This window comes from Pteronotus mesoamericanus, unplaced genomic scaffold (assembly GCF_021234165.1).
Source record: "Pteronotus mesoamericanus isolate MK-2021 breed Mesoamerican mustached bat unplaced genomic scaffold, CSHL_Meso_final scaffold_371, whole genome shotgun sequence".
Lineage (NCBI taxonomy): Eukaryota > Metazoa > Chordata > Mammalia > Chiroptera > Mormoopidae > Pteronotus > Pteronotus mesoamericanus.
In genome coordinates, this window is record NW_026555314.1 from 821809 (window position 1) to 848396 (window position 26588).

A 26588-nucleotide genomic window follows, 5' to 3' on the forward strand; every position below is an offset into this window, starting at 1 on the left:
CCTCTTCCTTCTCCTCCCCCTGGGGGTAAAGGACAGGCAGTTTGGGTCTGGACGTTGGTGCTTGCGGTCTCCAGCCATGGCAGGGCCTGAATGGCAGTCGCTGGAGCAGTGCTTGGAGAAGCACCTGCCTCCTGCAGACTTGCGGGAGGTGAAACGCATTCTCTACGGCAAGGAGACCAGGTCTGGGGCCCAGAGGCTTGAGGTGGGGGGCTGTACATTGGAACCAGCGAGTGTGGGTCCTGGGACCAAGGATCTTAAGGGCTCTAAGGAGAGAGGGGGCGGTGATGAAGTCTTGAGAGGGCAAGCAGAGACCATAAGAAGACAGATGTGACGGCTCGGAGGTGCTCAGGGGTCGCAAAACGCTGGCCTGATCTTTACAAGGACCTCCCCCAGTTGCCCAGAACAGGGAGGGAAAGGACAGGTGTTTTTATTCCCTGAGGCATTCTCTGTGGGTACCTCTCCTTCGCCGCTTCCAGTGATCAGGACTCTCCCCAGACACTGTACTCTTGGTGTTCTGGTCAGTGCCTCCAGCCACAGCCCCCAGCATGTTAACGGATTGTCCAGCCCCAGTCCCTCTTTGCTGTAAGTGATCCTTGGCCTCTGACCAGCCCCTGGTGGTAATGGCCTGCTGAAACTGGTTGGTCAAGGAAACTTTCCCACTTGGCAAGCCACGGAAGTTAGTTCCTACACCCACTGCAAATGTTTTCCCACTCCCAGCCAGTCCTGTGCCGCAGTAGGGCTCTCTGAGGGCAGTGTACTGCTGGACTCTGGGTGTACAAAGCTGGAAGAGACTTTTCCTTCCAATCTGGTTTCTCTTCAGTCCACTTTTCTCAAAGCAACTAAAAAACGTAAATCATAACCTGTTGCTCCTTTGCTTAAAAGTCTATGAGGAATTTCCATGACTCAGGACGAAATCCAAACTTTGACCCCATGCAGCTTCTGACTAAATGTCCTTCCACTTCCTTGCCAATTTGTGGGCTCCCTGACCTTGACAGTGACCTTAAGACAGGAACCTGATTAACTGTCGAGAAACTTGAGAGTATTGATCGGATCAGTGGTTCCCAGCTCCCCATGCTACGGAGTAAACTGCAGGGAGGTCAACCTCAAACCTAAAGGTGTTTTCAGAGCTAATGGATGACAAAGGTAGAACAGCTGCCTTTGGGGATGGGAGTTTTGTCAGAAAGGTCTCTTCATACCCAAAGAGAAGTACCAGGACTGGATGACCTGCAAGGCCTTACCAGTGTGCTCATGCCAGAATGCCACTTGCCACCAAACCTGTCAAGGCTCGTCACAGGAGAGGACTCTTAGAGTTGAGGACTCCCAAAAAAGGTGTTAAGGTGTCTTAAAACAAGGGGTGTCTCAAACTGCTGTTCTAGGGATGAGAATAGGTTTGTTTGAAGGGTGAAGTGGGCATGTTCTCCTGAGAAAAAGACAGAGAGAGCTTGTGAGTGTCAGAGAGAGGCAAAGCATGAGTCTTAAAAGAAGAGAAATAAGTTTTCCGCATAGGTGATTGGCTGTAGGGGGTGTTGAGGAGAGGTGGATCCCCAAAAGTGGAGGGGCTTGGCCTGCATTGCCTCAGGCCTAGGAGAAAAAGTGTCTACAGGTATTCGAGGGGTGGAGGGATGGAAGCAGCACCCAGCATAGGCGGTGAGGAGGCAGGAAGGTTGTGGTGGAGTAATGGGGCCGATGGTGGTAGAAAGATGGAAAGAGATGGCCAGAGGCTGAGGGACAGCATCCAGGTGATCGTTATCGCCAGGCTTGCAAACCTGAGACAAGACCTCATCCCCCTGATATTTTCCTGGTGTGAGAACACAGGCCAAGGACCGGGCTGCCAGGTCCTCTTCCAAAGGGTGGTCGAGCTCCCTGGTCATGGGCCTAAGGGGACGGAACACCCTTCTCCTTCTCCCGTTTGCCACGTGACTCGTGCTGGGGCGGAGGCCTGCCAGGATGGGGGCCTCTACCTGAGGGCAGGAGGGCTGTGTCTGAGGCAAGCACCGTAAAGGGAGGAGAGGTGTGGGCACTGCTGTTATTTCTAACCCGCTGAAGCGAGCGGAACCCTGACTATAATTGAAAAACAGGCTGATTGTCAGGGGTGGAGCCCATCTCAGGAGCTGTCAAGGCTGTCATGTTGGAACTGCCTGGCAGGGGGTGGCGGCGAGGGCTTGGGCTGACAGGGCTATGATTTTGAAAGAAACATCTTTAAGAAAGTGACTTAAAGTAGGAGGGAAATATTATTATTAGATAATGGCTGTCAGGGTAGTTTTTGATGTGTTCTCTGGGTGTTTCATAACCATTTTGTCCCTAGATGGTAAGGCCTTCCGGGCCAGGGGCCAAGCTCCCTGCCCCTGCAGGCTTCACCTGCGTACCGAGCGTGCAACAGGCACCAGGAGTTGTTTGCCATCTGGCCAACGGTCACTTCAGTGGGAGGCTTTATAAATAATCCACTTGCCTTTGTTAATGAACCACAAATCAGGATGAGTGCTTGGGTCTTTGGTCTGGACACTTGGGCCCTCACCAAGCCCATCCAGCCCTGAGCGTGGAACCATCCTCCCTCCCTGCTGGGAGCAGCAGCAGGACAGAGCAGTGGGGATCGCGGGAGACTTGTGATCCTTGGAGGCGGAGGGCCACAGGACCCTCTGTCATGCTATCAGTCCCGGCCTCTCCCCCGAGCCATCCCCTGGGCCTGGCTCTCAGCAGTCCCTCTGTCTTGTCCCCCAGGTTCAGCAGAGCCCTCTGATTCTAGTCCACAGATATTTTGGGGAATCCAGTCGCTCGCTTCTGTGTTGTTTGCTGAGATTCCAATCCCCACCCGGGTATCAGAAACTCTAAAACATCAGCCCTTGACTGGTTGCCCTGCAGCCCTCAACCCCCACCCGGCTGCCTCCATTGGCCAGGCGTGACCACTGCCGCCTACCGCCTACCTGCCGAAATCTCCCCAGTGACCATCAGGTTAAGTCCACGCTCAATGTGGTGTCTGCTCCTAGCCATCCAGGCCCTCCCCGTCCCCCAGGCCCCACTCCAGCTCCCCACGCGTGTGCCTGGCATTGAACTGCTCCGTCTGCCATCTTGCCAGGACACAGGACCGCTTCTCCACTTGATGAATGACTAGGGGGTTGGGAGGATTTTAAATTCAGCACAGCTCATGCAGATCATCTCCCTGTTCTTTCCTGCCCATTTAGGAAGCTTGACCTGCCCAGCAGGGCTTTTGAAGTCGCCTCTGAAGCAGACTTTGAGCTGCAGGGATATGCCTTCGAGGCAGCAGAGGAGCAGCTGAGGGGACCTCGGACAGTGCGCGTGGGGCTTGTTCAGAACAGAATCCCCTTGCCTGCCAGTGCCCCTGTGGCCGATCAGGTGCGACTGCTTTTGACCGTAAATACATGAACGGGTCATGGCCGCTCTGTGTTTTGAACACACCCACAGTCCTCTACTGGCTGCTCAGCCTGGGTTGGCAGGTACACCTAGCGATTAAGTGGTTTCTGAGACCCTCCTGCACTGGCTGCCCCCTTTCTCTCCCTCCTGTGTCTCTGGCTCTTCTTTTTCTTCTGGCTCCTACCCTTCCTCTGCCTTTTCACTCCTCTTTGTTCTTTCCACCCACCCCTCTGCTTCCTCTTCTGCGATTGATCCATTGTTCCATTTACCAACTGGGATGGTGCCCTTTTGGCTGGCTCACACTCTGTCGGTAGAACTCTGCCTCTCAGTGCCCTGCCGGCACACACCAGTCAAGACCCGTCTGCTCATCCCTGTGTTCCTCGGCCCCGTTCCTAAGGGCGGGACTCACTCTACCCAGATGTCTGTCAGCTGAGGGTGCCTGCAGGGCTGCTGGAATATGATAGGCATTTGCTTATGACCTTACAATTAATATCAGCATGACAGCATCTTGGATTTCCTTAAAGAAGCATGTTATCACAGATGCAGGTGGTCTGTTGTATATACTTCTTCAGAGCTTTCCTCCAGCTGCTCATACTTTCCGGGCTTCCTCTGCAAAGGTGTCTTCCAGATACAGCATGCCTGAGAATTCTCAGGCATTCTTGAGGAACCTAAGGCCATTTGGATTCCAGGTTGAGTTCTGCCTTGTCTTTCACATCAGCTTTTCCCCTGCTTTTGTTGGACTAGAAGAGCTCTGGTTTTCAGATTAGTTGATTGTGAACATGTGTCCTTGACTGTCTCAGATTGTTCGGTTGTCAAGGGCAGGGGCGCGGTTCTCACCCCACAGCGCCCAGAAGTACCCTGTGCACACGGTCAGCCGCCTGCAAACATCCGTGGAGCCCTGGGGTGCACAGCCCTGCAGGGGAAAGACAGAACATTGTAACGAGTTTGTGCTCCCTGGCTGTTCAGCCTGGTGCCCCTGGTTTTTCTTTGAACAAACATTCTGAATGTCTCCTGGGAGCCAGGCAACCCTCATGAAGACACAGAGAAGATGAGGACACTTTCCCCTTGCCCCTAAGGAGCTCCTGGGGTCATGGGAGTGACAGACAGTGGGGGAATGTGACAGCACAATGGGAACAGCTCCACACTAGGGGCCCGCGTAGGCCGGGAGTGCAGAGATACCGCAATACTCCTGGGAAAGCCTCCCCTCGGTGGGTCATATGTGTCATGGATAACACATCCAGGAAGGGCTGGGTGGTGGAAGGAAGTACATCCCTGGCCAAGAGCATAGCTGAGAAAGGTAAGTTATTCAATGATAAGATACACACAAGAAAACAGAAGTGTCAGGACAAGGCACCCCTGAAGCCTTAAATGCAGGGCGGTGGAAAGCGGGCTGTGCCCTGAAGCGAGGAAGCAGTTAACCCAGAGGATGGTGCTGGTGTGTGATGGGCCTACTGGGTGCGGCCCTCCCGCAGTAACCAGCATCCTCATGGCAATATATCCTCTTAGCAGCCCCACGAGGCAGGCAGTATTCTGTCCGCTCGCTAGTCATGGAAACCAAGGCTCAGAAAGGCAGTATCAAGGGTGTGTGGGATGCCAGAGCTTCTGCAGCTCCCCGTTTTCCTGCAGACTTTAGACCTGATGACAAGATGAGATAATAGAACCTCCCCCCGCCCCACCCTCTGGCAGCTGACCGGGCCGGGGCTTGTTTTTCCATGTGCGTTGAGATGAGTTCTAAAATGGTCTCAACCAATAGAATTAATGAGTTCTAATCCTTGATTTTTAAACCTCCAGGTCTCTGCCCTTCACAGACGCATAGAGGTCATCATAGAGGTGGCTGCAATGTGTGGAGTCAATATCGTCTGTTTCCAGGAAGCGTGGAGTAAGTCTCTCTTGGGATGCTTTCTCTGCTGCCCTCAAACAATGCTGCGTTATCTCCACATTGATAAGAGGGCCTGCTCCCCGGTTCATTAAAAATCTCTTTGCTTTTCTCATCCATAGAAAATTTCTTTGTTAACAACACCAGGGACCCAGGAAACCCAGGCTCCCTCCCTCTCATATGCCGCAGTCTGTCATCTGGTCCCATCAGTTCTTCCAAATCGTTCGAATCCGTTTTTACTTCTTCCTTCCCACCTCCTTACCCCTGCTCTCGTCCAAAGCACCAAGAGCTCTCGTGATGATTTCTGTAATCCAGCTAGTCTCTTTGTGTCCTCCACCTTGGCTCCCTCTAAGTGGCTCTCCATACCTTCTAGAAAAGATCTTTTCAAAATGTGACTCTGCACTGCATAGCCTGTTCCTTCCCTCACCCCTGCAGGGCTCTGCCCTGACCTTACTGATCTTTCACGCCCCCTCATTCCGCCCCAGCCATGGCACCAGCCGTTCCCTCCTCTTGCCTCATTAACTCTGCTCATCCTTCACCTCTCAGTTCAGAGCCCAGCTCTCTGTCTAAAGTTGTGTGTTCTCTGTTATATACTCATGGCACCATGAACCTTTTCTTTATTTCATTTTTATTTTTATCAAAGTGGTACATGCTCATGGTTTACAATGAAGTGGGTCTTTAAGGTCCATTGCCAAAAAAAAAAAAAATAGTTCTCCTTTTCCTCAGAGGCATCTACTTTCAACTCTTTGCTGGTCCCTTTGGAATTTATCTTTGTTTATGTTTGCTACTTCCTAATTTTTCAGTTTGTATTATCTATTGACTTCTCACTATGGAAGAAGATAGGATTAGTCATTTCCCTCCTTCTGCCCCCTTGACACACATGGACCTTCCTAGCCGTTCCCCCTTCTCTTCTCTTTTGTAAACCTTGATTTCTTTCTCCGAACAGCTTTCTGTTTTCCCTGGAACTTGCTTTGTTTTCTGCATACTTACCACAAATTCTACCCCAGCTTTCTGCCAGTTTTCCAAATCCCCTTAAGGGGCTTAAGCCCATGAAGCAGTCTGTTGGTTTCCTCTCCTTAAAGGGATGTGTCCCACAGCCTTCTCACTGCTCAGGTCTGAGCTCGTCATACCTTCTGCTGGCTACACATATGCCATCCTGGGATTTCCCGTCACTGTCATGCTGGGGAGTCCCTTTGCCTTGCCCTTGTATTCCCCCATCCCACATCTTCCTCTTTCTCGGTTTATTCCCTCATTTAGGTTGAGTGCAGTTGACCCTTGAATAACCAGGGTTAGAACCATGTGGATTCACTTATATATGGAATTTTTTCATCTTGTAAACAGACAACCTAAACTTACAGTATCAATAAATACAGCACAGTACTATAGATATTTTTCCTCTTCTTTCTCTTTTTTTAATAATATTTTCTTTTCTCCAGCTTATTTTATTGTAAGAATATAGTATATAATACATATAACATACAAAATATGTTAATTGACTGTTTATTTTATTGGTAAGGCTTCTGGTCAACAATAGGCTATTAGTTGTTAAGTTTTGGGAGAGTCAAAAGTTATACACAGATTTTCAACTGCTTGAGGGGCTGGTGCCCCTAACCCTTGTGTTTTCAGGGTCAACTAATAGTTCCCTGAGGAAGAACACATAAGAGATATAACCTTCTGGGGACCTTGCATATCTGAAAATACATTCCTCCTACAACTTAGTTGATAGTTTGGTTGGGTATAGAATTCTAAGTTAGAAATAATTTTCCTTCAGAAGTGTAAATGCCTTGCTCCATTGTCTTCTGGCTTCAGGTGTTTTTCTCTGGAAGTATATGGGAGATTCTCTTTTTCTCTAATACTTTGAAATTTCATATAATGTGCCATTGTGTGTATCTATTTTAAACTATTATTCTAAGCACTCCACGGGTTCTTTCAGGCTAGAAATTTGGGTCCCTCACACCTAGGACATTTTCTTATATTGTTTCATTAGTGATTTTCTCCCCCTTTTTTTCCTCTCCTTTCTTCTTGGTATCCTACTATTAGAATGTTGAAACCTGGACTAAGTACCTAAGTTTCTAAATGTATTACCTTCTATTTCCATCTCTTAGCCTTTTCTCAATTTTCTGGTAGATTCTCTCTAATTTGTCATTCAGGCTTCTATTCAGTCTTTGGTTTCAGTCATATTATGAACTTATTATAGTTCTTTTGGTTTGAAAGTTCCTGTTTTTATCACATCCTGTTTTTATTTTTTAGTTATAATATCTTCTCTTATCTCTGAAAATATTAAGTAATATTTTTTTTTCTCCCTGCATAGTCTCTACTCACTCCAACTGGTCTTTTTTCCCCCTGGTTGATTATGTTTTAAGAATTGGGGGTTAAAAACCTGATCGCAATCTCTGAATTTGTGGGAAGGGTTCCTCCTCTGAGGTTCACGATAGAATGACCCAGTTTAGCTATTTGTTATGTAATCCCCCATGGTACTGTCTTTGGGTCATTTTTTTTTTTCAGACTAGTTAGATTCTCCAGAGAAGATTATTCTAATCTCCTGCCAAGAAAAGAGAGAACCAGGATCCAGAATGCTGATGTTTACTTAATCCCTCTGTTTTGGACACTACTTGCCTTTATTTGTCCTGGCTTTCCCAAGGCCAGCGATGCAGTGTTTAACAGTCTCTGATGAATGAGCCTGTAGCCTTCTGCTGGGACAGGGAGCTGTGTCCCAGCCTCTTACAGTAGAGGATGGATGTGGGCTCCAGCTGCTTTCTGCACAGACTTCCAACCATTCATCTCGTTTGTCACCCCTTTCTGCTTCCCTGCCTTCAGATCTGTGCAGTGCCTCTGGCTCTTGAGCTTTCAAGGGTTCTCTGGTGAAGAGTAGGGTGCTTCCTGGCCTCCTTCACTGCTGGGGGGGACTCAGTTTTCTCAGTCCTCTCGGGTAGCTATACACATCCTTGGCTCTCCAGCCTCCTGTACACTGTTGCTGTTGTCCCTCTCTCAGAGCCCAATCCTTGATGGGTTTTTCCTTTACATAAAAATCCCTTTACTGACATATTGGTGGGGTTTCAGGAAAGAGCTGAGGTGCGAGTCCAGTCTGTCATCTGTACCCAGAAATTATTCTCATTTGTTACATGTCACTTTTGATTTGTCTGCCTCTTCCATTAGCTCCATGAAGGAAGGCTGGGTGTTGTTCATTTATTTTCCTCATCCTAATCTCCACCCCTATTTTTTTTTAATGTTAGAAGTATGAATTTCTTTATTTCTTTTTTTATTTATTTTTAGACAGAGGGGCAGGGAGGGAGAAAGAAAGGGAGAGAAACATCAATGTATGGTTGCCTCCCGCACGCCTTTTACTGGGAACCTGGCCCACAACCCAGGCATGTGCTCTGACTGGAAATCGAACCAGCGACCCTTTGGTTCACAGGTAGGCACTCCATCCACTGAGCCACATCAGCCAGGGATCCACCCCTATTTTTTCACATTAAAATTTTTAATTGTGATAAAACATGCATAACATAGCATTTATTATTTTAACCATTGGGACATGTACAATTCAGTGGCATTAAATACATTCACAGAGTTGTATAAACATCACCACTATCTATTCTCAGAACTTTTCGTCATCTCTCACAAAAGCTCTGTGTTCATCTAACAGAAACTCTACCTTCTCCCTCACCCCAATAACCTCTATTCTATTTTCTCTACCTATGAATTTGACTATTCTAGGTACCTCACATAAGTGAAATCATATAGTATTTGTTCTTTTGCGTCTGGCTTATTTCACTTCATGTAATGTTTTCAAGGCCCATCCATGCTGTTGCAAGTATGAGAATTTTATTCCTTTTTATGGCAGCATAACATTTTATTATAGGGTAGACCACATTTTGTTTATTCATTCCCCTACCCCGCTTTATCTTTAGTGGCTTGAACAATCCTTGGTATATGACAGACACTAAAAAATATTTATTGGATGGTTTAACCAGCTTCTTCCCTTTGTCTGGAACTGGGCGAGTCCCGCTTGTCTGTCAAGGCCTAGCGCAGACACCTCCTCCTTTCAGGGGCTCTGGGGACTCCCCTGTGTAGAACCGAGCCATCTGTGGTGTCACGCGGCCACACCTGATTATAATTCAGTTCCACTATCCAGGCTGCAGCTCCCACAGGCAAGGCCAGGTCTAGGTTTACAACCTGACTCTGGGAGTGTTGGTTCAATGAGTGGGGAACCCCCTGCCCCTCTAATTTGAAACCATTGTTGGGATTTAGCAGCCAGCCTCCCCCAATCTTCATTCCATATCCTTCTTTTGTAAGTTTTTTTTAAAAAAAGATTTTACTTATTTTCAGAGCAAGGGTAAGGGAGGGAGATAGAAAGGAAGAGAAACATTGATGTGCAAGAGAAATATCAGTTGGTTGCCTTTCACATGCCCCCAATGAGGAACTTGGCCTGCAACCCAGGCATGTGCCCTGACGGGGAATCGAACCGGTGACCTTTTGGTTTTGCAGGCGGCACTCAATCCACTGAGCCACACCAACCAGGTCTGAAAGTTTGTTTACATTACAGTAGTTGTGTAAACAGGAAAAGAAGCCATTAAAATGGAAATGGAGAAATTTGGAGAGTTTATCAATCTGAAATGAAATCAGAAAGGGAGGTTTTATTCTCTTGAGTCATGTGAGTCTCTCCTAATGCTCTGCAAGCTGAGAATGAATGGTCATTAAGGATCATTTTTGTTATCAACAGCTTTCTTTGTTGGCTTCCTTAAAACGGTTCATCTCTCTTCACTAAGAGGAGCCTGGGGAGTCTTGAGCCTGGTGCCAAGGCCCCCTGGGGCTGCTGCTGGCAGAGCCTGGTGCCCACTTAGGTACCTCCATGGCCCACCGCCCCTGGCAGCTGAGGTGACGATGGTGCCACTGGTGGCCTCTTTATACTGGCACCACCTTAGTGCCAAGCCTCCTGGGACAGGAAGGAACTGGGAAGTGAATGATTCTCTTCCTTCTCTGTGAAGTGCGGAGAGTCGCACCTACTCCGCAGGGGCATCTAGGACAAGCTGCCTATTATCAGGCTGGGCACATGGCCCATGTTTGGAAAAGGTTGGCTACAATTATTACCCCCAAACAGGTTGCAACCTGATAAAGCACTTGCCAGTCGCATCACATAGCTTCCTGTAAACTACCCCCACCCCTTAGGGAGACCCGAACAACAGCAAGCATCTGGAAACTTCTGCTAGCCTAATCTCCCTGAAATAAATGAACTTGGGTGATTAGGAAGGGGAAGATCTAAAGAATATGTGGAATTGGTCCAAACAAAGAATTTAATTCTCCAAGAAGAAAAAGACAAACAGCTTGCTAGGAAATGGGCAAAGGGTAGGGGCAAGATGACCTCGAGGACGAATCCAGAAGGCCGGTGACCACGTGACGAGTTTACTGCCATTAGACTGGAGGGTACTGAAGGGCGTGGCTGAGGCTGGAAGAGGTGGAGCTCGCACAGCCGAGGTCTCTGGTGTCCGTCCACCCCCACCATGGCCCCTGCTCTCTCCTGCACAGGAAACTACAGTTTTGAGCCCAGTATGCGTAGTGTTCTTTGAACTGTTACTACACATATATGTACCCACTATTTGGGGGGGGGGAGAAAGCAAACAAAAGTCAATGAGTTTAATGAAATTTGCTATTGGGTTAGCCCCCTGGTGGTATCTTGCCAGAGATCATAGGAATGCAGTCATGTACTGTGTAGTGGCGTTTCTGTCAATGACAGACCGTATACAGACAGTGGTCCCATGAGATTATCACGGAGCTAAGAAGTTCCTATTGCCTAATGACATCATAGCCCTCATAATGTCATAGTGCAACACATTAGTCACATGCCTGTGATGACTGATGCTGGTGTAAACAAACCTGGGCTGCCAGTCTCACAAAAGCATCACACACACATATGTACAGTATGTAATACTTGGTATTGGTAATAAATGACTTTTTCTGGTTTATGTATATTCTATACTATACTTTTATTGTTATGTTAGAGTGTACTTTTTCTACTTACAAAAAAAGTTGGCTGTAAAATGCAATACCATGTTATCGTGGCAATAACCTCATACATTTCATGTTTACTGCATCTTTTAATTGTATCATTTTCTCGTGTGCTTGATTTAATCTCATGTTGCTTTGTACAGTAACACACTATACAGGTTTGTAGCCTCAGAGCAATAGGCTGTACCATATAAGCTAGGGATGTAGTAGGCTATACTATCTATTATGTTCACTATCTTTATACTGGCACCACCTTAGTTCCACCAACAAAAATCACCTAAGGGTGCGTTTCTCAGAAGGTATCCTCTTCATTAAGTGACACATGATGTTAATGCATTTATCTGCGGGGGGTGCTCAGCCCATCTGGTAGTTTCCAAACTGCCTATGGGGTCATTAAGTGAGTGGATTTTCTTGTTCCTGCAGAAGCCTCCCTGTCCCTGGAGAAGAGCATTCCAATGGTGCTGCTCCACAGGTCCCACGACATCCTCGCTAGCCCTCTGATACTTCCGCCAGGAGTCTCACTGTGCTCCTACCAACCTGGAGATTGGCCAGCGGCTTGGGATTTGCTGGTTGGGAACAGCAAATCCCAAGCTGCCATACCTTTTACAAAATTTTATAAATATGTATACATATATGTATATATGTACCTATACACACATAGCGCTAAAATGGACATAACATTTACTATTTTAGCCATTTTAAGTGTGGCATTAAGTATGTTTTCACTATTATCCCACCACCACCAGCATCCGTCTCCAGAACTTTTTCATCTTCCCAAAGTGAAACTCTGTCCCCATTCAACAACTGCTCCCATTCTTCCCTCCCTCTAGTCCCTGGCAACCAGTGTTCAATTTCCGTCTCTGTGAGGTACCTAGGGTAGGAGTTACACAGCGTTTGTCGTTTTGTGGCTTGCTTATTTCACTTAATGTAATGTCCTCAAGGTTCGTCCATGTGGTAGCAAGTGTCAGAACTTCCTGCCTTTTTAAGGCTGAATAATACACCATTGTGTGTATACACCGCATTTTGTTTATCTGTTCATCCGTCAATAGACACTTGGGTTACTTCCATCTTTCAGCTCTTGTGAATAATGCTGCTATGAACATGAGTGTGCAAATATCTTTCAAGTCTGTGCTGCCATTGTTTTTAAGACTGTAAGTGAGGGCCCTGGCCGGGCGGCTCAGCCGGTTGAAGTGTCGCCCTATACACCAAAACATTGCAGGTTTGATCCCCAGTCGGGGCACATGCAGGAGGCAACTCATTGATGTTTCTCTCTCACACTATTTGCCTCTCTTTCTCCCTTCCTCCTCTCTAAAATCAATAAATATATCCTCAGGTGAAGATTTTAAAAATAACAACAATTCTATTTTTAAAAAAACGAAAAAGACTACAGGCAAGGCCTTTGGCCCAGCTCCTTAATTTGCTATGAAGTCCGAAGTTTTAAAGGCTGACCTTTGTTCACAGCCAGGGATGGGGCTGGGAAGCCAGCCCAGGGCACTTGGTGTCGTGTGCTCTTGGGGGGACCCTCTGCTGCCAGGCCGAGGAGCACCCCTCAGAGGCATGAGCATTGGGTGTGATCCTGGCCTTTCTCCTCTTCACAGCTATGCCCTTTGCTTTCTGTACGAGAGAGAAGCTCCCTTGGACGGAATTTGCCGAGTCAGCAGAGGACGGGCCCACCACCAGATTCTGTCAGAAGGTAGGACAGTGAACTGCTCCTCTAGGAGCAGCTGCCAGACACGTGCAGGTCACCCAGCAAGGCCACAGCTGCCGGGTGTGGCCTCTCACCATGGAAAATGCACCTGCTTGGTGCTTGTTTTTCCAGATAAGATTAGATAAGACTATTTACTGCCCCTTTTTAGTGTACTTTCACTTAAAATTATAGAGTTTCAGAACCAGAGGGGCCCTTAATGGCTTTTTCAAGTGAGGGAACTACAACCAGGGAAGGGTGGCCTGGGTGAGTGGCAGAGCTGGCGCTCAAGGACCAAGGACAAAGTCAGTTCCCTGTTCAGACCTCCGCTCCTCTGCTTGCTCTTTGCCTGGGTTATGGAAGCTTCTCGGCATGGCCTGTCTTCATCCGCGTAGAAATTGGTTTTCATATTTCTTTATTAAAACCTCATAATACGTGATGTGTGATCTCATTTATATGAAATGTCCAGAATAAGCAAATACACAGAGGCAGAAAGCAGATTAGCGGTTGCCACAGGCTGGACGGGGAGGGGTGCGGAGTGACTGCTAATGAGTGTGGGTTTCCATTCGGGGTGATGAAAATGTTCTAAAATTGGATTGTGGTGATGATTGCACAACTCTGCGAATGTACTAAAGACCACTGAATGGAATATTTTAAATGAATGAATTTTATGCTCTGTGAATTATATCTTAATAAAACTGTTATCAAAAAACAAAAAAAGACCCCTTAACATTCAAAGAGGTCGCAAAGAGTAAACTTATCTTTATTCTCACCTCGAACAGAAGAAGGCCTTTCATTTCTCCATATCCCATTTCAGATTTTATAGGTCTATCTAGGGGTTTTTTGAACAGACCTGTAAGAGAGCATGGTGATTCTGCTAATACTTAGCTGTGACTCCAAACATCAGAGTTCTCAAGCTGTGGGGGAGGAAATCTCCCACCCACCAGGCTGTTGATTCCATGCGATGGAAGAAAGGAGGCAGGGGGCTGGTTAGGGGGCGTGCAGATTGCGCGCCTGAGCCAGGGCTGGGGAAGAGAAAAGGAAGCGTGGGAATGAGCCACGGTACCAGGGGACACCTGTCAGCCTCAGGAGGGGCCCGGGGACTGGTGGCCCCCACTATATGCCTTCCACCCATGTGCCTTTCCTTCCTTCTTATCATTAAGGCCAGAGGTAGGGACAGGCTAGTTAGACCTGAGGACAAATGACTGGCTGGGGCTGTTCATCCTGCTGGTCACCAGGTCCTGCTGCTCTTATTTATGATGAAAGGAATTCCATGTCAGAGAGCTTTTGTGGGTATATGAAGTATGATGGCTATTCTTTTATTTCTTTTTTATTGTGTTAAAAAAAAGATAGTATAACAGTTACCATCTTAGTCGTGTTGAAGTATACAGTTCAATACATACATTCACTATGTCGTGAAACAAGTCCCCAGAACTTTTTCGTCTTGTAAATCTGAAACTCTATACCCATTAAACAGCTCCCCTCCACCCTCGGCCGTGGTAACTGAGGTTTTACTTTCTGTTCCTGAGTGTGACTACATTAGACATTTCACGTAAATGGACTCATACGGTACCCATTTGTCCTTTTGTGACTGGCTTGTTTCACTTAGCATAATGTCCTCAAGGTTCATCCATATCAGGGACGACACTTATGTGACAGGATTTCTTCCCGCTTTAAAAAACGAACACTTATTCCATTGTGTGAACATACTTCATTTATTTATCCATTCACCCTGAGGTGGACCCTTGGGTTGTTTCTGCCTTTTGGCTATTGTGGATAATGTTGCTGTGAGCAGTGGTATGCAAGTATCTCTTCAAGATTCGATTATTTTGAGTATGTGCCCGGAGGTGGAATTACTGGATCATATGGTAATTCTATTTTTACTTTCTGAGGAACCACTATACTGTTTCCACAGGGTCTACACCATTTTACACTCCCACCAACGGCGCCCAAGGATGGTAATTACCCTTGTTTCTCTGAGCTTGCGTACCAGGACAACATGGGCATTTAGTTTCTCAAACAACAAGTGGTGGCTCTGAACCAAGGCTAGTTATTTAGAAGAACCATTGAATTCTTCAATAAAAATCTACGGCAGTTCATTTGAAAGTAGGACTCTGCTACATTTATTATTTTTCCAGCTGGCAAAGAAGCATGACATGGTGATAGTATCCCCCATCCTGGAACGAGACGGAGCACATGGGGACGTTCTGTGGAACACGGCTGTAGTGATCTCCAATTCTGGAGCAGTCCTGGGCAAGACCAGGAAAAACCACATCCCCAGAGTGGGCGACTTCAATGAGGTGAGCGGCCCTTCGGACGGCCAGCCCGGCCAGCTCGCCTTCTCACGCATAGGCTCAGCAGGCCTTTCTGTCAGGGACTTCTGTGTCGCATCATGTCACCTCATGTGACACTGGCACACAGTGTGGCACAGGGCTCAGGGGCTTTCCACATTGTCCTGCATCACATGAGACGATAGGATTCGGGAGGGACTCCTGCAAGAGTCCAAAGCACCTTTAGCACAGAGGTTTGTTTTTTTTTTTAATACTGCCTGAATTGGCTTCCTGATATTCTTTTGTGAAGTAATATATAAGTTAAACCAAAATAAATCTTGCACAAATGTGAAGTAATCCCTGCAGCCCCTTGCAGGCTCCTTGCCTTTCCCAGCCTATTCCTTGTTTGCAGGGTGGGGGTCCTTGTCTGTGGCTCATGTGGGATCTGAGTCAGCCATGTCCATGTGCTGGGTGACGTTGGGTGGACATGGGCGTCTGTGCACATGTGTCAGGAGGGGCTTTGTGCCCATGACCAGGATCTAAGTCAAGGGAGCAGTTTTGATTGGTTAATGCCAATCCTTGGGTTGGTAGGATAGAGGGGCGGACATTTGAAGGAGTGAAATGAGCCCCACCTAACACCTAAGATACGAAAATCTGAATGGTTGTTCAGGATGTGATGTCCCCGGCCCATCATTATGCTCCCTGATTGTGGGGGTCCAGCCACGCTCAGCTGGTCGACAGATGAGAAAGGATCTGGAGACTTAAATGAGGTTCCCTGCGGAGAAAGAACAACACAGCGTTTCTCAGGAACAGCTGGATGTGGGGGCAGGAAGACAGGCCCCTCACCTGTTTACCCTGGGATTAATCTTTAGCTCTCTGAAGATAGTGAAGGGCTTGTCTCAACGCACCAGGATCTGCTTCAGTGTCCACCGCACGTGCACATCCTGATTGCTGCCTGGCCCTGGTGAATTTTGAAATTAATAGGAAGAAGCAAAATGCTCTGGGAGCAGGTCTGTTTAGGACCCCAACATGACGTCTACCCCACCCCCAGTGCCATCCATGACTATGTCCCAGGGCCAGCACCCTGAGGGGGCAGCTGGGAAGGGGGCGAAGGCTGGCCTGTTACCCACCTGTTTGCCCTGTAGGGACCCCCTTGACCCCCAGCAGATACCCAGGGACTTGGTGGAGAAGAGCGCCCCCTGGGCATGCGTTCTAGCGTCAGATGGGCCTTCATGAGCCAGCGAGTCACAGGCCACCTCAAGCTCTGGCGTTCTCCCCTGGCAGGCGAGGGTTGCTCCTGCTGAGCTTCTGGTCCCTTCAGCTCTGACATTCTTTATAGGAACATGTGACCAGTGAGGACATTGACCACTCATGTTAACGCTGACCGAACCTCAACCTTTAGTGTACCATGCATGACTGAAACCTAACCAAAGTGTATCCTTGAAATACCGTGGGGAAGTTGCTTTGGGTTTTTTTTGGGTTTTTTTTGTTTTGTTTTGTTTTTGGATTTTTTTTTTTTTACATCTCACAAAAGAAATTGTGGGTAAATGCCTAAACCACGGTAATTTCCTCTTGAGCTGGCATGTTGTCTGGGGTTTCTCTGTGTTTCTTTATTTTTGGTTTGTTTTGGAGCATATTGGAATTTCGAACTTAAAATAGAGTCACACCCTAGAGTGTGTCACTTTTGGAGTGCTGGCGATAGATACTTCGCTTTTTTCCTGCCAAGTCTAAGGAAAGGGAAATCTTAAAGAGCTCAGGGGCTTCAATATATGGCCTGTTGTTTTCCAGTCCACTTACTACATGGAGGGAAACCTGGGCCACCCCGTGTTCCAGACACAGTTCGGAAGGATCGCGGTGAACATTTGCTATGGGCGGCACCACCCCCTCAACTGGCTGATGTACAGTGTCAACGGGGCGCAGATCATCTTCAACCCCTCGGCCACCATCGGAGCACTCAGGTTCCTGAACGTCTGGGATCTGGGAGGGTTCCTGGAGGTGGCTTTGGTAACAGGCAGGCGCAACCAGCAGGACCTCTAACAAATCTGAGCCCTGGGATTTTGTGTTGTGTATTCAACCAACTTTTCTGTGGGGGGAAAAAAATTAGTTACAATCCCCCTAAAGAGCTGCTCTGCTGTGAAATAATTCCTTCACTATGACACTGAACCATGAGATGATAATGACCCCCCCACGCACCCCCGTAGTTGTCAGGATTGAGAAACGCTTCTCAAGGGCCAGAGCAGTGGGCACCTGGCCAGCATTGGCTCCCTCCCTGTCACAGCCACTGTGCTCCGGGGGCGGGGGGGGGGTGGTCGGGGGGGGCTGCATTGCCCTAAGCCCCGTGTCTGTGGCATCCAATGCGTGGAGGGCAGACACCTGAACAGAAAGAGTGAACGAGGGAGTGAGAGCTGAGGGGGCCCTTAACGGACCAGTCAAGGGGCCCTGAAACTTGTTTTTAACCAGCAAAGTGCTTTCTTCTTAACACACCTAACACATGTTCAGGTGTCAGCTTAATCCCAAAACAGATAAAACCGTTCTGATCAAGGCAGTGGGGCTGGCTTGGGCGGCCCCCATCCCCCCTGGCCCCCAGGCAGGGCCTGGGGTCCCTCATTTAATAGTGACAGGTGAGCTAAGCTTCACTGCGGTTCTGCTGCCGCTTCTCCTCCCCAGTGGCTGAGCATTAGGGTGGTTTCCAGGTTGCAAGTACCAGAGCTCTAACAATTTGTGTGCAAATGTCTTCCTCCCCAACTCACTTCCTCTAAAGCAGGATGCCTGGGCCAGGAGGTGCAGGTTTGTACTCTCCGTTGTCCTGGTTGCCAACGTCCCAACAGGGTGAGGGCTGGAGGGGGGGTGTCACTGCTCCTTCTGTAGGGGGCAGCTAGGGGAGTTCTGGGGGTCAGCTTTGAGTCCTGGCAGCCCACACTGTTACCCTTGTCCTCGCTTTACTAAATTTCAGTTGAATTTCTTTTCAATGTCAGAATGTGACATTTACTTTACCTTTTTTTTAAAGCACAGTGTCCCCTTCTCAAGAGTGACTTCCCCTCAGCATTCTGATTTGCACAGCCTGTCCCTTCCAGAGACAGAGCCCGAACCCTGTCTGCCACCACAGGTTCGCTGCCCCGTCTGTGCACCTGGAGGTCTAGTCCACGTCCAGGAGGGGCGCTGTGGGGTAGAGGAGAAATCACATCTTGGATCTCCCCTCAGAGAACCTCCCCAGGGCCTTGTGGCAACTTGCATCCACCTGCAATGGTGACATAGAGTGGTTACTGGCTCTCTAGGCGCCAGGCTTGAGAAGAACCTCCAGGCCTCCCGCGAGAGCAGCCCTCCTGCCAGCCATGTGTAAGGCGTTCACAAGCGCCAGCTCCGTGCTGGGCCCTGCGGGAACCTGAGCCAGCACCCTGGGTGCCTGGGCTGGCTCTTGGGCTGGGGAAGGCCCAGCTGTAGCCTCAGACCCACAGGGCCAACGCCTTGACGCTGCTCCCTTTTATTAGCACAAATTAAGCAAACAGAAACACCCTGGCGTAATATGCATGTAACTGCTTCTGCCCTCAGCAACCTATTAAGCTTATTACAAATTACGAACTTTCCTTCCTCAGCCAACGGTTGGCTAACTCATGCCTATCAAGGGTGTGGTGAGGCTGGTGGTTACAACACTAGCAGGACTTTTAGAAAGCAGTATGTTTCATGAGCTACTAAAATGTTTACACCTATTGATCAGATCATTGTACTCCTAGAACTTTACCTAAGGAAGTATCTAAAAGAGCAGGAAAAGGTTATACACCTAAATGTTTCTGGAAGCTCTGTTTATAATAAGAGGAAAGCTGGCAGGGAGAAAAGCGTTAGGGTTAAGGAAGTGTCCGTCCGTCCCTTCCAGCGGTTGCTGTATAGCCACTAAGAGTCCTTATGAAGATGGTGGAACATCATGGCAGAGCCTATGAGCAAAAAAGGATGTATGCAGGCTCTGGTTAGAACTCTATAGATACTTTTCTGCCAAGGATGTTCATGGAGTGTGGAAAAACTACAACAGATGTTTTATTAGGATGGTGGAATTCTAAGCGCTTTTCTTAAAATGATAAAGGATGTTTATGAATTTGATGGCGAGCGTTTTTAAGTACAATGCGGGGTGAGTTCCCGCCAGCCGCGCACATACACTATGTCTGTCTCCCAGCTTTCAGAGCCATCCATTCTCACCTCTGACCTCTTCCCCCACCCCATGCGCTATGGGCTGGCAGGGCGTCCTCACCCATTTGGGGGTCTCACAGCTCTAAGCACACCGTAGAGTTGAAGTGGTTTCTGTGGAACTGAGTCATCCTGACAATCACATGCAGCCTGTGTGGTCCAAGATTTCTGCCCCATATGCACATTAATCAGAAAGCTGCCGTCCCATCCCCTCGCTGCGTTTTGTCTTCCCCCTCTGATTTTTTTTTAGGGGACTGTGTAGCCACACTGGGAATACAGCAGATGTCCCCATATCCCATTGGGCTCTCTATCATTCTCGCACATGCTGGGCTCTCACGAACCCCCAGCTTCCTTTTCTTCACTTGTTTTGAGAGTTTTAGTTCATTGCCAGCTGTGGGTTTGAGTCCTACGCAACACATCCTCCCTGGAGAATTGCAAGAAAGATGTTTTATGGCACTTGCCTTGCAACTGTCTATTTAATTCCTGAAAATGTCATTTACGGGTGTGTTTCTGTACAAATCCTTTCTTAAAAGTTTTGTCAGTTTGGCTTAGCAGCTGGGGGGAAAAAGCAGCAAATGAGTCCCCTCAATCAAGCCTGCGATTTTTTTTTTTTCCAGGCTCATGAATTCTCCTGAGAATTAAGCTTGTGACAAGCATCCACCCCCTCCACCTACTCTCTTGTTTAAACCAGGTGCATGCTGACAGGAAGGAAGATTCCAGGGCACTTTGCTCCCAGTCACTCCATATTTCCAAGTGGGCATTATGCCTGTTGATTCAGAGTCTTTTCTTTTTAAATATCTTATTTATTTTTAGAGACAGGGGGAGGGAGGGAGGACGAGAGGGAGAGAAACATTAATGTGAGAGAGAAACATCGATTGGTGGCCTCCTGTATGCGCCCTGACCCAGGACAGAACCCGCAACCCAGGCATGTGCCCTGACCAGGAATCGAACCGGTGACCTTTCACTTTGTGGGATGGCGCCCAACCAACAGAGCCACGCCAGCCAGGGCTCAATCCAAAATCTTAATGATGTTGTTCCTCAGACAAATGATCTTTAGCGGCCAACCAGAAGGCCCACTGAATTCTGTGGCACGTTTTAATTGGTGGGCTGGAGAAGGACAGGGTCTCTGGCTGGGACCAGGCCTCCTGCCACTTCTTCCCTGGTGCAGGTGCTGGACTGAGGAGATGCCGCAGCTCAGCTGTACCTGGAGGCTGCCTCCTTTCTGGGCCACTAAGAGAACCAGGGAGCCCCTGCCTAGAGACTCAGGGTTTGGAAGAGGAAACCAGAAAGGCACGGGGAAGTGCGGATGAGCTCAGGGGAGGTGATACCTGCTACAGAATCTACCCCTTCCCCATCATCTAATTCCTTCAGGTTTACTGCGGCCTTTGGCCTGAACTCTCTCCCAGTGGAGACTGCTTTCCAAGGCAACACAGCAGGTAGGGTTGGGTGGAGGTTAGAGCCTTCGCAGGGCCGTGTGCAAGTCCCCCAGTCCTCTTCTGACATTTTCCATGTGAGGCTCTGCCCCACCTGGAAGCGGGGTTCCTCACTGAGCCAGGAAGAGACAAGAAAGAAGCAGTAGCTCCACCTAGAAACTTCACCTGCATGTCCATTCAGGCTTCACTACATATCTCACTGTGAGGGAGTTTCAAAGAAGGAGACTGAGGCTCAGGGTGAGGATTTGATCCAGGGCTGCTTCTACCTGCAGCAGGCCCTCCCCATGAGGCTCCTTGGGCTTGAGTACAGGACAAGCTGAGGACAAGCTGGTGTGCTGGTGGAGTAAGGGTCCCCCAGGGGCACGTGTCTCCCTGGCTGTCCTCACCAAAGGCCCGCGGGCTGGCCACCAGGCTGCAGTTCAGGGCCAGGCATCCGTAGACTGGCTGGGAAGTAAACACCCTGGTTTCTCTCCTTCTTTTCTCATAGTGAGTCCATGTGGCCGATCGAGGCCAGGAACGCAGCCATTGCCAATCACTGCTTCACCTGTGCCATCAACCGCGTGGGCAAGGTAAGTCCCCAAGGCCTCAGCTCGGTCAACCCCGTATGCTGAGGAGGGGATGGAGCACTAAGCTGCTGTGAAACCTGCCTGCTGGAGGGGGCCCAGCCTCTTCAGACCAGTGAAGGCTGCAGGCTGGACTGGGGAGGGCACGGCACCCCTCTTCCCCGTTCCCTCTCTGAGTGCCTGCCGCAAATCCTAGGGTCTGAGGCAGGGAGACTGGCTTGGTCTGTTACTTTTAAAGATATTGCTATGTGTCCCCTCTGTTTTTGTCTGTTTTTGTTTTAGCTGAAACCATTTTGAAAGGCTCTCACCTCATCACCACTAAGTATCTGGCTTCATATTTTTCTTTCTTTTCTTTTTTTTTAAATTGATTTTAGAGAGAGAGACACATTGATGTGTTGGTCCATTGTTTACGCATCTGTTGGTTGCTCCTTGTATGTGCCCTGACTAGGGACAGAACCTGCAACCTTGGAGCATCAGGACGACGCTCCAACCAACGGAGCTGCCCAGCCAGGGCTAGGTTCATATGTTTCCCATTGGTCCCATGCGCTGAATGATTCCGACTACCAAACACGGCACACTTATTACATAATAATACTCCTCAACCTTACTTACCAGATGTCGAACTCTAATCAGAGCATCTGATCGCTCTTAGATAACCAAGGTTCCTACACTAAAGTGGTCTAATCTCTGATACATAAAGAAATTTGGTGTTTTGGTTAGCCTGTGTAACCCCATTACAGTTTGATGTGTGACTTCCTTTAGGCTTTGGGGAAAATACTGAGAACAGTACACAGACACCTCCCTGCTGCCTTCACAGACCCCAGGGTAACTCTAGCAGGCAAACCCCAGCCCCTTCACAGCCCAGAGAACTTCTGCAAAGTCTCCCAGCAGGTTATAATCTCCCTAAAGTCAAAGTCTGGGTCTTTACCTCACTTGTGCTTGTCAAATTCCCTGCTGGCTGCCTGGCCTGCACTTTTTGCCCAGTGCTGGGGACTCGGCAGGGACATTTAACAAGTACTTGTTGATGGCCCAGTGGGGACAGGGCATCCCGCCCTCCTTTAACTGTTTCTTAACTCACTCGCTCGGCGTGACTTTGTGATGAACGCAGTGGTAGTGCCACCTATAGGTTTATCTCATCTTGGTCTTATTTCACAGGAGTACTTCCCGAATGAGTTTACCTCTGGAGATGGGAAGAAAGGTATGTCCCATGAATTTCCGCGGTGGCTGCAGGTGAGGAGTGGGTCTCCTTCTTGCCTGCCTCCTCCGGGCGGGGTCTGCCCCGCGGACTGTGTCTGCACACCTGGCACGTGGGAGCGGCTGACTCCTCTCAGCTCTCTGGCCCAGCGTTGGAGCTGTCTGTGCGCCCACAGATATGGGCAGGCAGTCCTGGGCTTGTGACCACCTCATCCCTGGGTGGGGGGTCCAATGGCATTGGATTGGACTCCATCCCTCCCTGGGGACTGGTGCGAAGGGGGTCCGAGAAGATGTGGTAGAGGCCTTTGTGAGCTTCCTGAAAGAAGGGACGCTTCATCCACCTGCAGACCTCACTCCATCCTTTCTTGTCTGTCCCCATCCGCAGCTGGACAGATACCCCAGGTCACAAGCATGCATGGCCTTGGGATCCTAGAACCCACAGCTTGTTTTGGCCGGAGGTCAAGTACTACCTTTTCTCTGCTAGGAACCCATCTGTCCCTTGGTCCCATCTGTCTGGCCAGGAATGTGGGAGGGGCTGCTGCTCCCCTCATTGAAGCGCAGCCTGTACTAGCTCAGGAGGTCCCCTGGGAAGCCAGAGGGTCTGAGCAAGTTTGTTTCCCAGAAAAGCACTTCCTGAAAGGGTCCCAGATAACCCCACTTGAGGCCCCAGAACTCCAGAGCCTCCAGTCCCAGTTACCTCCGTGCAGCCAGAGGCATGGAAGAGGCAGGGGAATGAGGTCCACTGGGCACCTGCTATGTCCTGGCCCATGCTAGGCCCTGCACTGTGCCCGCCTGCTCCTTACGGGCCTGCAAGGTGGTTGTTAGCTCTGCTCTACTGGGGGCCAAGGTGGGGATGAGGGTACAAGTGACACAGCTGGCAAGGCAAGTGAAGGCAAAGGTCACCCCAGCTCACAGTGTGGCGTTACCATAGGAAGTGAGTCACATGGAAAGCCCTACGTAGCCATATGACACCCTTGGGCTGCGGAGCTAAGGGCCAACACCTCCACATTTCTAGGGGACCTTTAGAAATGTTTTCAGCCACAGAGGTGAGAGTCATGAGGGTGACTTTTGTGGCAAACTGGCTGGGCCTTCAGGGCTGGGGGAGAGGCAGGTGCACTGGCCTTGGCATTTGGCAGATGCTGGGGAGGGTGGCGTGGACCCTTTGTCCTGTGTGTCCCTCGATGTGCCTGCCCCTCTGCAGAGTCCACCGTGGGCCTGCAAAGCTCATGGTGTTTTCCTTGGCTCCTTCAAAGCTCACCAGGACTTTGGCTACTTTTACGGCTCAAGCTACGTGGCAGCCCCTGACAGCAGCCGCACTCCTGGGCTCTCCCGCAACAGGGACGGGTTGCTGGTCGCTGAGCTCAACCTCAACCTCTGCCGGCAGGTGAATGATGTCTGGAACTTCAAGGTGGGTCTCCGAGCCCCCGGCTGTTGCTCTGCTCCTCTGCGTGCGCCCCTATCCTGCTCCCAGGCCTGGGAACCGCAGCTGCTGGGTTTGCCCTGGGGGACAGGCCTCCTGAGGCTCTCAGTTGAGCAGGCGCTGCGTCTCTGCCTCCCTGCAGGCCCCCGGCCTGCCCAGCCAGGGCTGGTGCGCAGGAGAGGAACGACTGGGTGAAATGATGCCCAGGCAGCAGGCCTCAATAAATTCTCCTCTCATCTGATTTAGATTCTGGGCACCTTCAAACAAATTAATCTCAATTTCATTTGTCCAGAGAATAAAGTAAATTAGCTTCTCTGATCCTTTTTTTTCCTTCCAGGCATTTGCACTTATCACAAGACAAATGTGTGTGTCTGGCTCTGCCTGTGGCCAGGCCCCACAGTCTAGGCCTGGACAATAGAGGGAAATGGGTCACGCAGAGAAATGGAATCTAGGCCTGGCTCAGCCGCTTCCTTGCCTGGCCAACTTAAGCACGCCGCTTCTGCTCCCGGGCAGTAGGGATTTCGTTTATAAAATGAGAAGCTTAATTTGAATGTTCCAAGCACCTTTTGAGACCTGATACCTGTGACACCAAGAATCATGAGAGGAAGTAGGTGCCCACCCTCCCAGAATGGGGGAGTAACAGCCGTGGGACCCCATAGAATGTGGCATCTTATCATGGATGCACAGAGATTACTGTTTTAGTGCGGGCAATAATTTTTCCCAGCTCAGCACCCATTTATAGGTAAATCACACATGCAAATGGAAGGCACATTGTCATGACTCAATGACTTTGTCCAGCGTGCCTGGGAGAAGCCAGGGCTTTGGATCCAGCCAGGCTATGGCTCTAGGCCCAGCTTCGTGTTTACCCGAGTGTGGATCCCTGGGCATTTTCCTTGAGTCTCAGGTCAGCAGACAAAAAGGCATTGCCCTTGAGAAAGTCTCCTGGCCTGGCTCTCCTCTTCCTGGGAAGTTCACATTAATGGAGGAATCTATGCAAATTAGCAGTTGGAACCAATAAATAGAATGTTTTCTCATTAGTTACTTCTGAAAGCAGAAGGCTTCCCACACTGTGGAGACGGCAGGAGCTCCTGTCAAGGCTTTGGGAAGGAGGAGGGAAGGGAGGGAATGCTGGGGTGTGAGCACTTCGGGTGGGCTTTCCAGCCCCCCCCCACCGCCAGCCTCTCCCAGCCTCCCCGTGTGTCCGTGATGAGGTGTCACGTGGAGTGGATGGACCTCCAGGCCCCGAGCCAGGAGACCATGGTGCAAATCCCAGGCGACTCCACTCCTGGCTGGTGACCTAGACCGGTTAAGTCCCCTCTCTGGGCTGTAGTGCTCTGCTGGGCTCTGCAGGGCAGCGGGAAGTCCCCTTTCCAGCCTCAGGGCAGGCCACACCTTCTGGATGAGCAGGTCACAGTTCCTCCAGCAGGAGGGGCCAGGGCGTGTGAGTCATAGCGGCATCCTCGATCTTCATCACAGCCCCGGGACCATTGTGGGGAGGTCATGCGGGTTGTTTCTCTGTGTTACAGTCTGAAACTGTCCTGCAGACCAGCCTTTCTGACACATTTCTGTCCCGTGGCCTCCCTCTAGTGGCAAGAGGTGGTGGCGAGTAAATGAGGGGCTTTTGTAAACCACGAACCTGTAAAGTGCACCTGTTTTGCTTTCAGATGACAGGCAGATATGATATGTACGCACGGGAGCTCGCTGAAGCTACCAAACCCAACTACAGCCCCAATATCGTGAAAGAGTAGCTGACCTTCAGCGCCTGCCCATCATGCAAGGCAGCTCCGCCCACAGCAGATGAACAGGCCTTCATTTCCAAGCTCTCCTGGATGATGCCCGGATAATGTTGCTGTCTAGATTGACTTTTAAATGTTCAGATGGAGAGGATGGAGTGAGAAGTGACTGCTTATTGGGTATGAGGTTTCCTTCTGAGGTGATGAAAATGTTTTGGGAAGAAATAGAGGTGATGGTTACAAAAATTGTGAATGTACTAAATGCCACTGGATTGTATACTTTAAAATGGTTAATTTTATGTTATGTGTATTTTACCTCTATTTTTTAAAAATCCCAGGCAATGATTGTGCAGGTTGATTTGAATTTAGACAGACAAAATGTACCAGTCTGAGGTCCCTCCCTTCTTTGTTTAGACTGTCAGCAACTTAATGGTAAGCGTGGGAGTGTGCACACTAGTGCAAGAAGGTGAGGCTGATCCAGTCACTGGATGGCTGTGGGTGAAGGGACAGTCACCGGATGTGTCAACTTGGTTAAGCTGCAGTCTCCAGTTATTTAATCAGACATAATCTGGGTATTGCTCTGAAGGTATTTTGTAGATGCAATTCAAGTCCATAATCAGTTAACTAAGCAAGTGAGGTTATCCTAGATAATCCTGGTAGGCCTGATTTAGTCAGCCAGAAGGCCCTCTGAGTGGAGAGCCGAGGCTTCCCCACTGAGAAAATTCTGCTTGTGGATAGCAGCCTCAGCCCGTGCCTGAGAGTTCCAGTTTGCCTTCCTGGCAGCTTGCTCTACAGGTTTCAGAGTTGCCTATCCATCTCCCATAATCATTTAAATCAATTCCTTGCAATAAATCTCTTCATGTA

The 26588-nt window shown here is 49.3% G+C and overlaps 1 protein-coding gene across 2 annotated transcripts; it reads left to right on the forward strand.

Moving 5' to 3' along the window:
* On the forward strand, positions 1–26588 carry UPB1 (beta-ureidopropionase 1). Of its 2 annotated transcripts, XM_054592721.1 has the most exons (10): positions 1–180; positions 3180–3351; positions 5161–5248; positions 12850–12944; positions 15074–15235; positions 16994–17163; positions 21302–21383; positions 22533–22575; positions 23825–23979; positions 25656–26588. In XM_054592721.1, the coding sequence occupies exons 1-10, from the start codon at positions 77–79 to the stop codon at positions 25737–25739; spliced, it is 1155 nt and encodes a 384-aa protein (XP_054448696.1). In that variant the 5' UTR covers positions 1–76; the 3' UTR covers positions 25740–26588. The 2 variants fall into 2 exon arrangements, with proteins under 2 accessions (XP_054448696.1, XP_054448697.1); XM_054592722.1 differs by lacking the exon at positions 3180–3351 and having other exon boundaries at positions 2–180.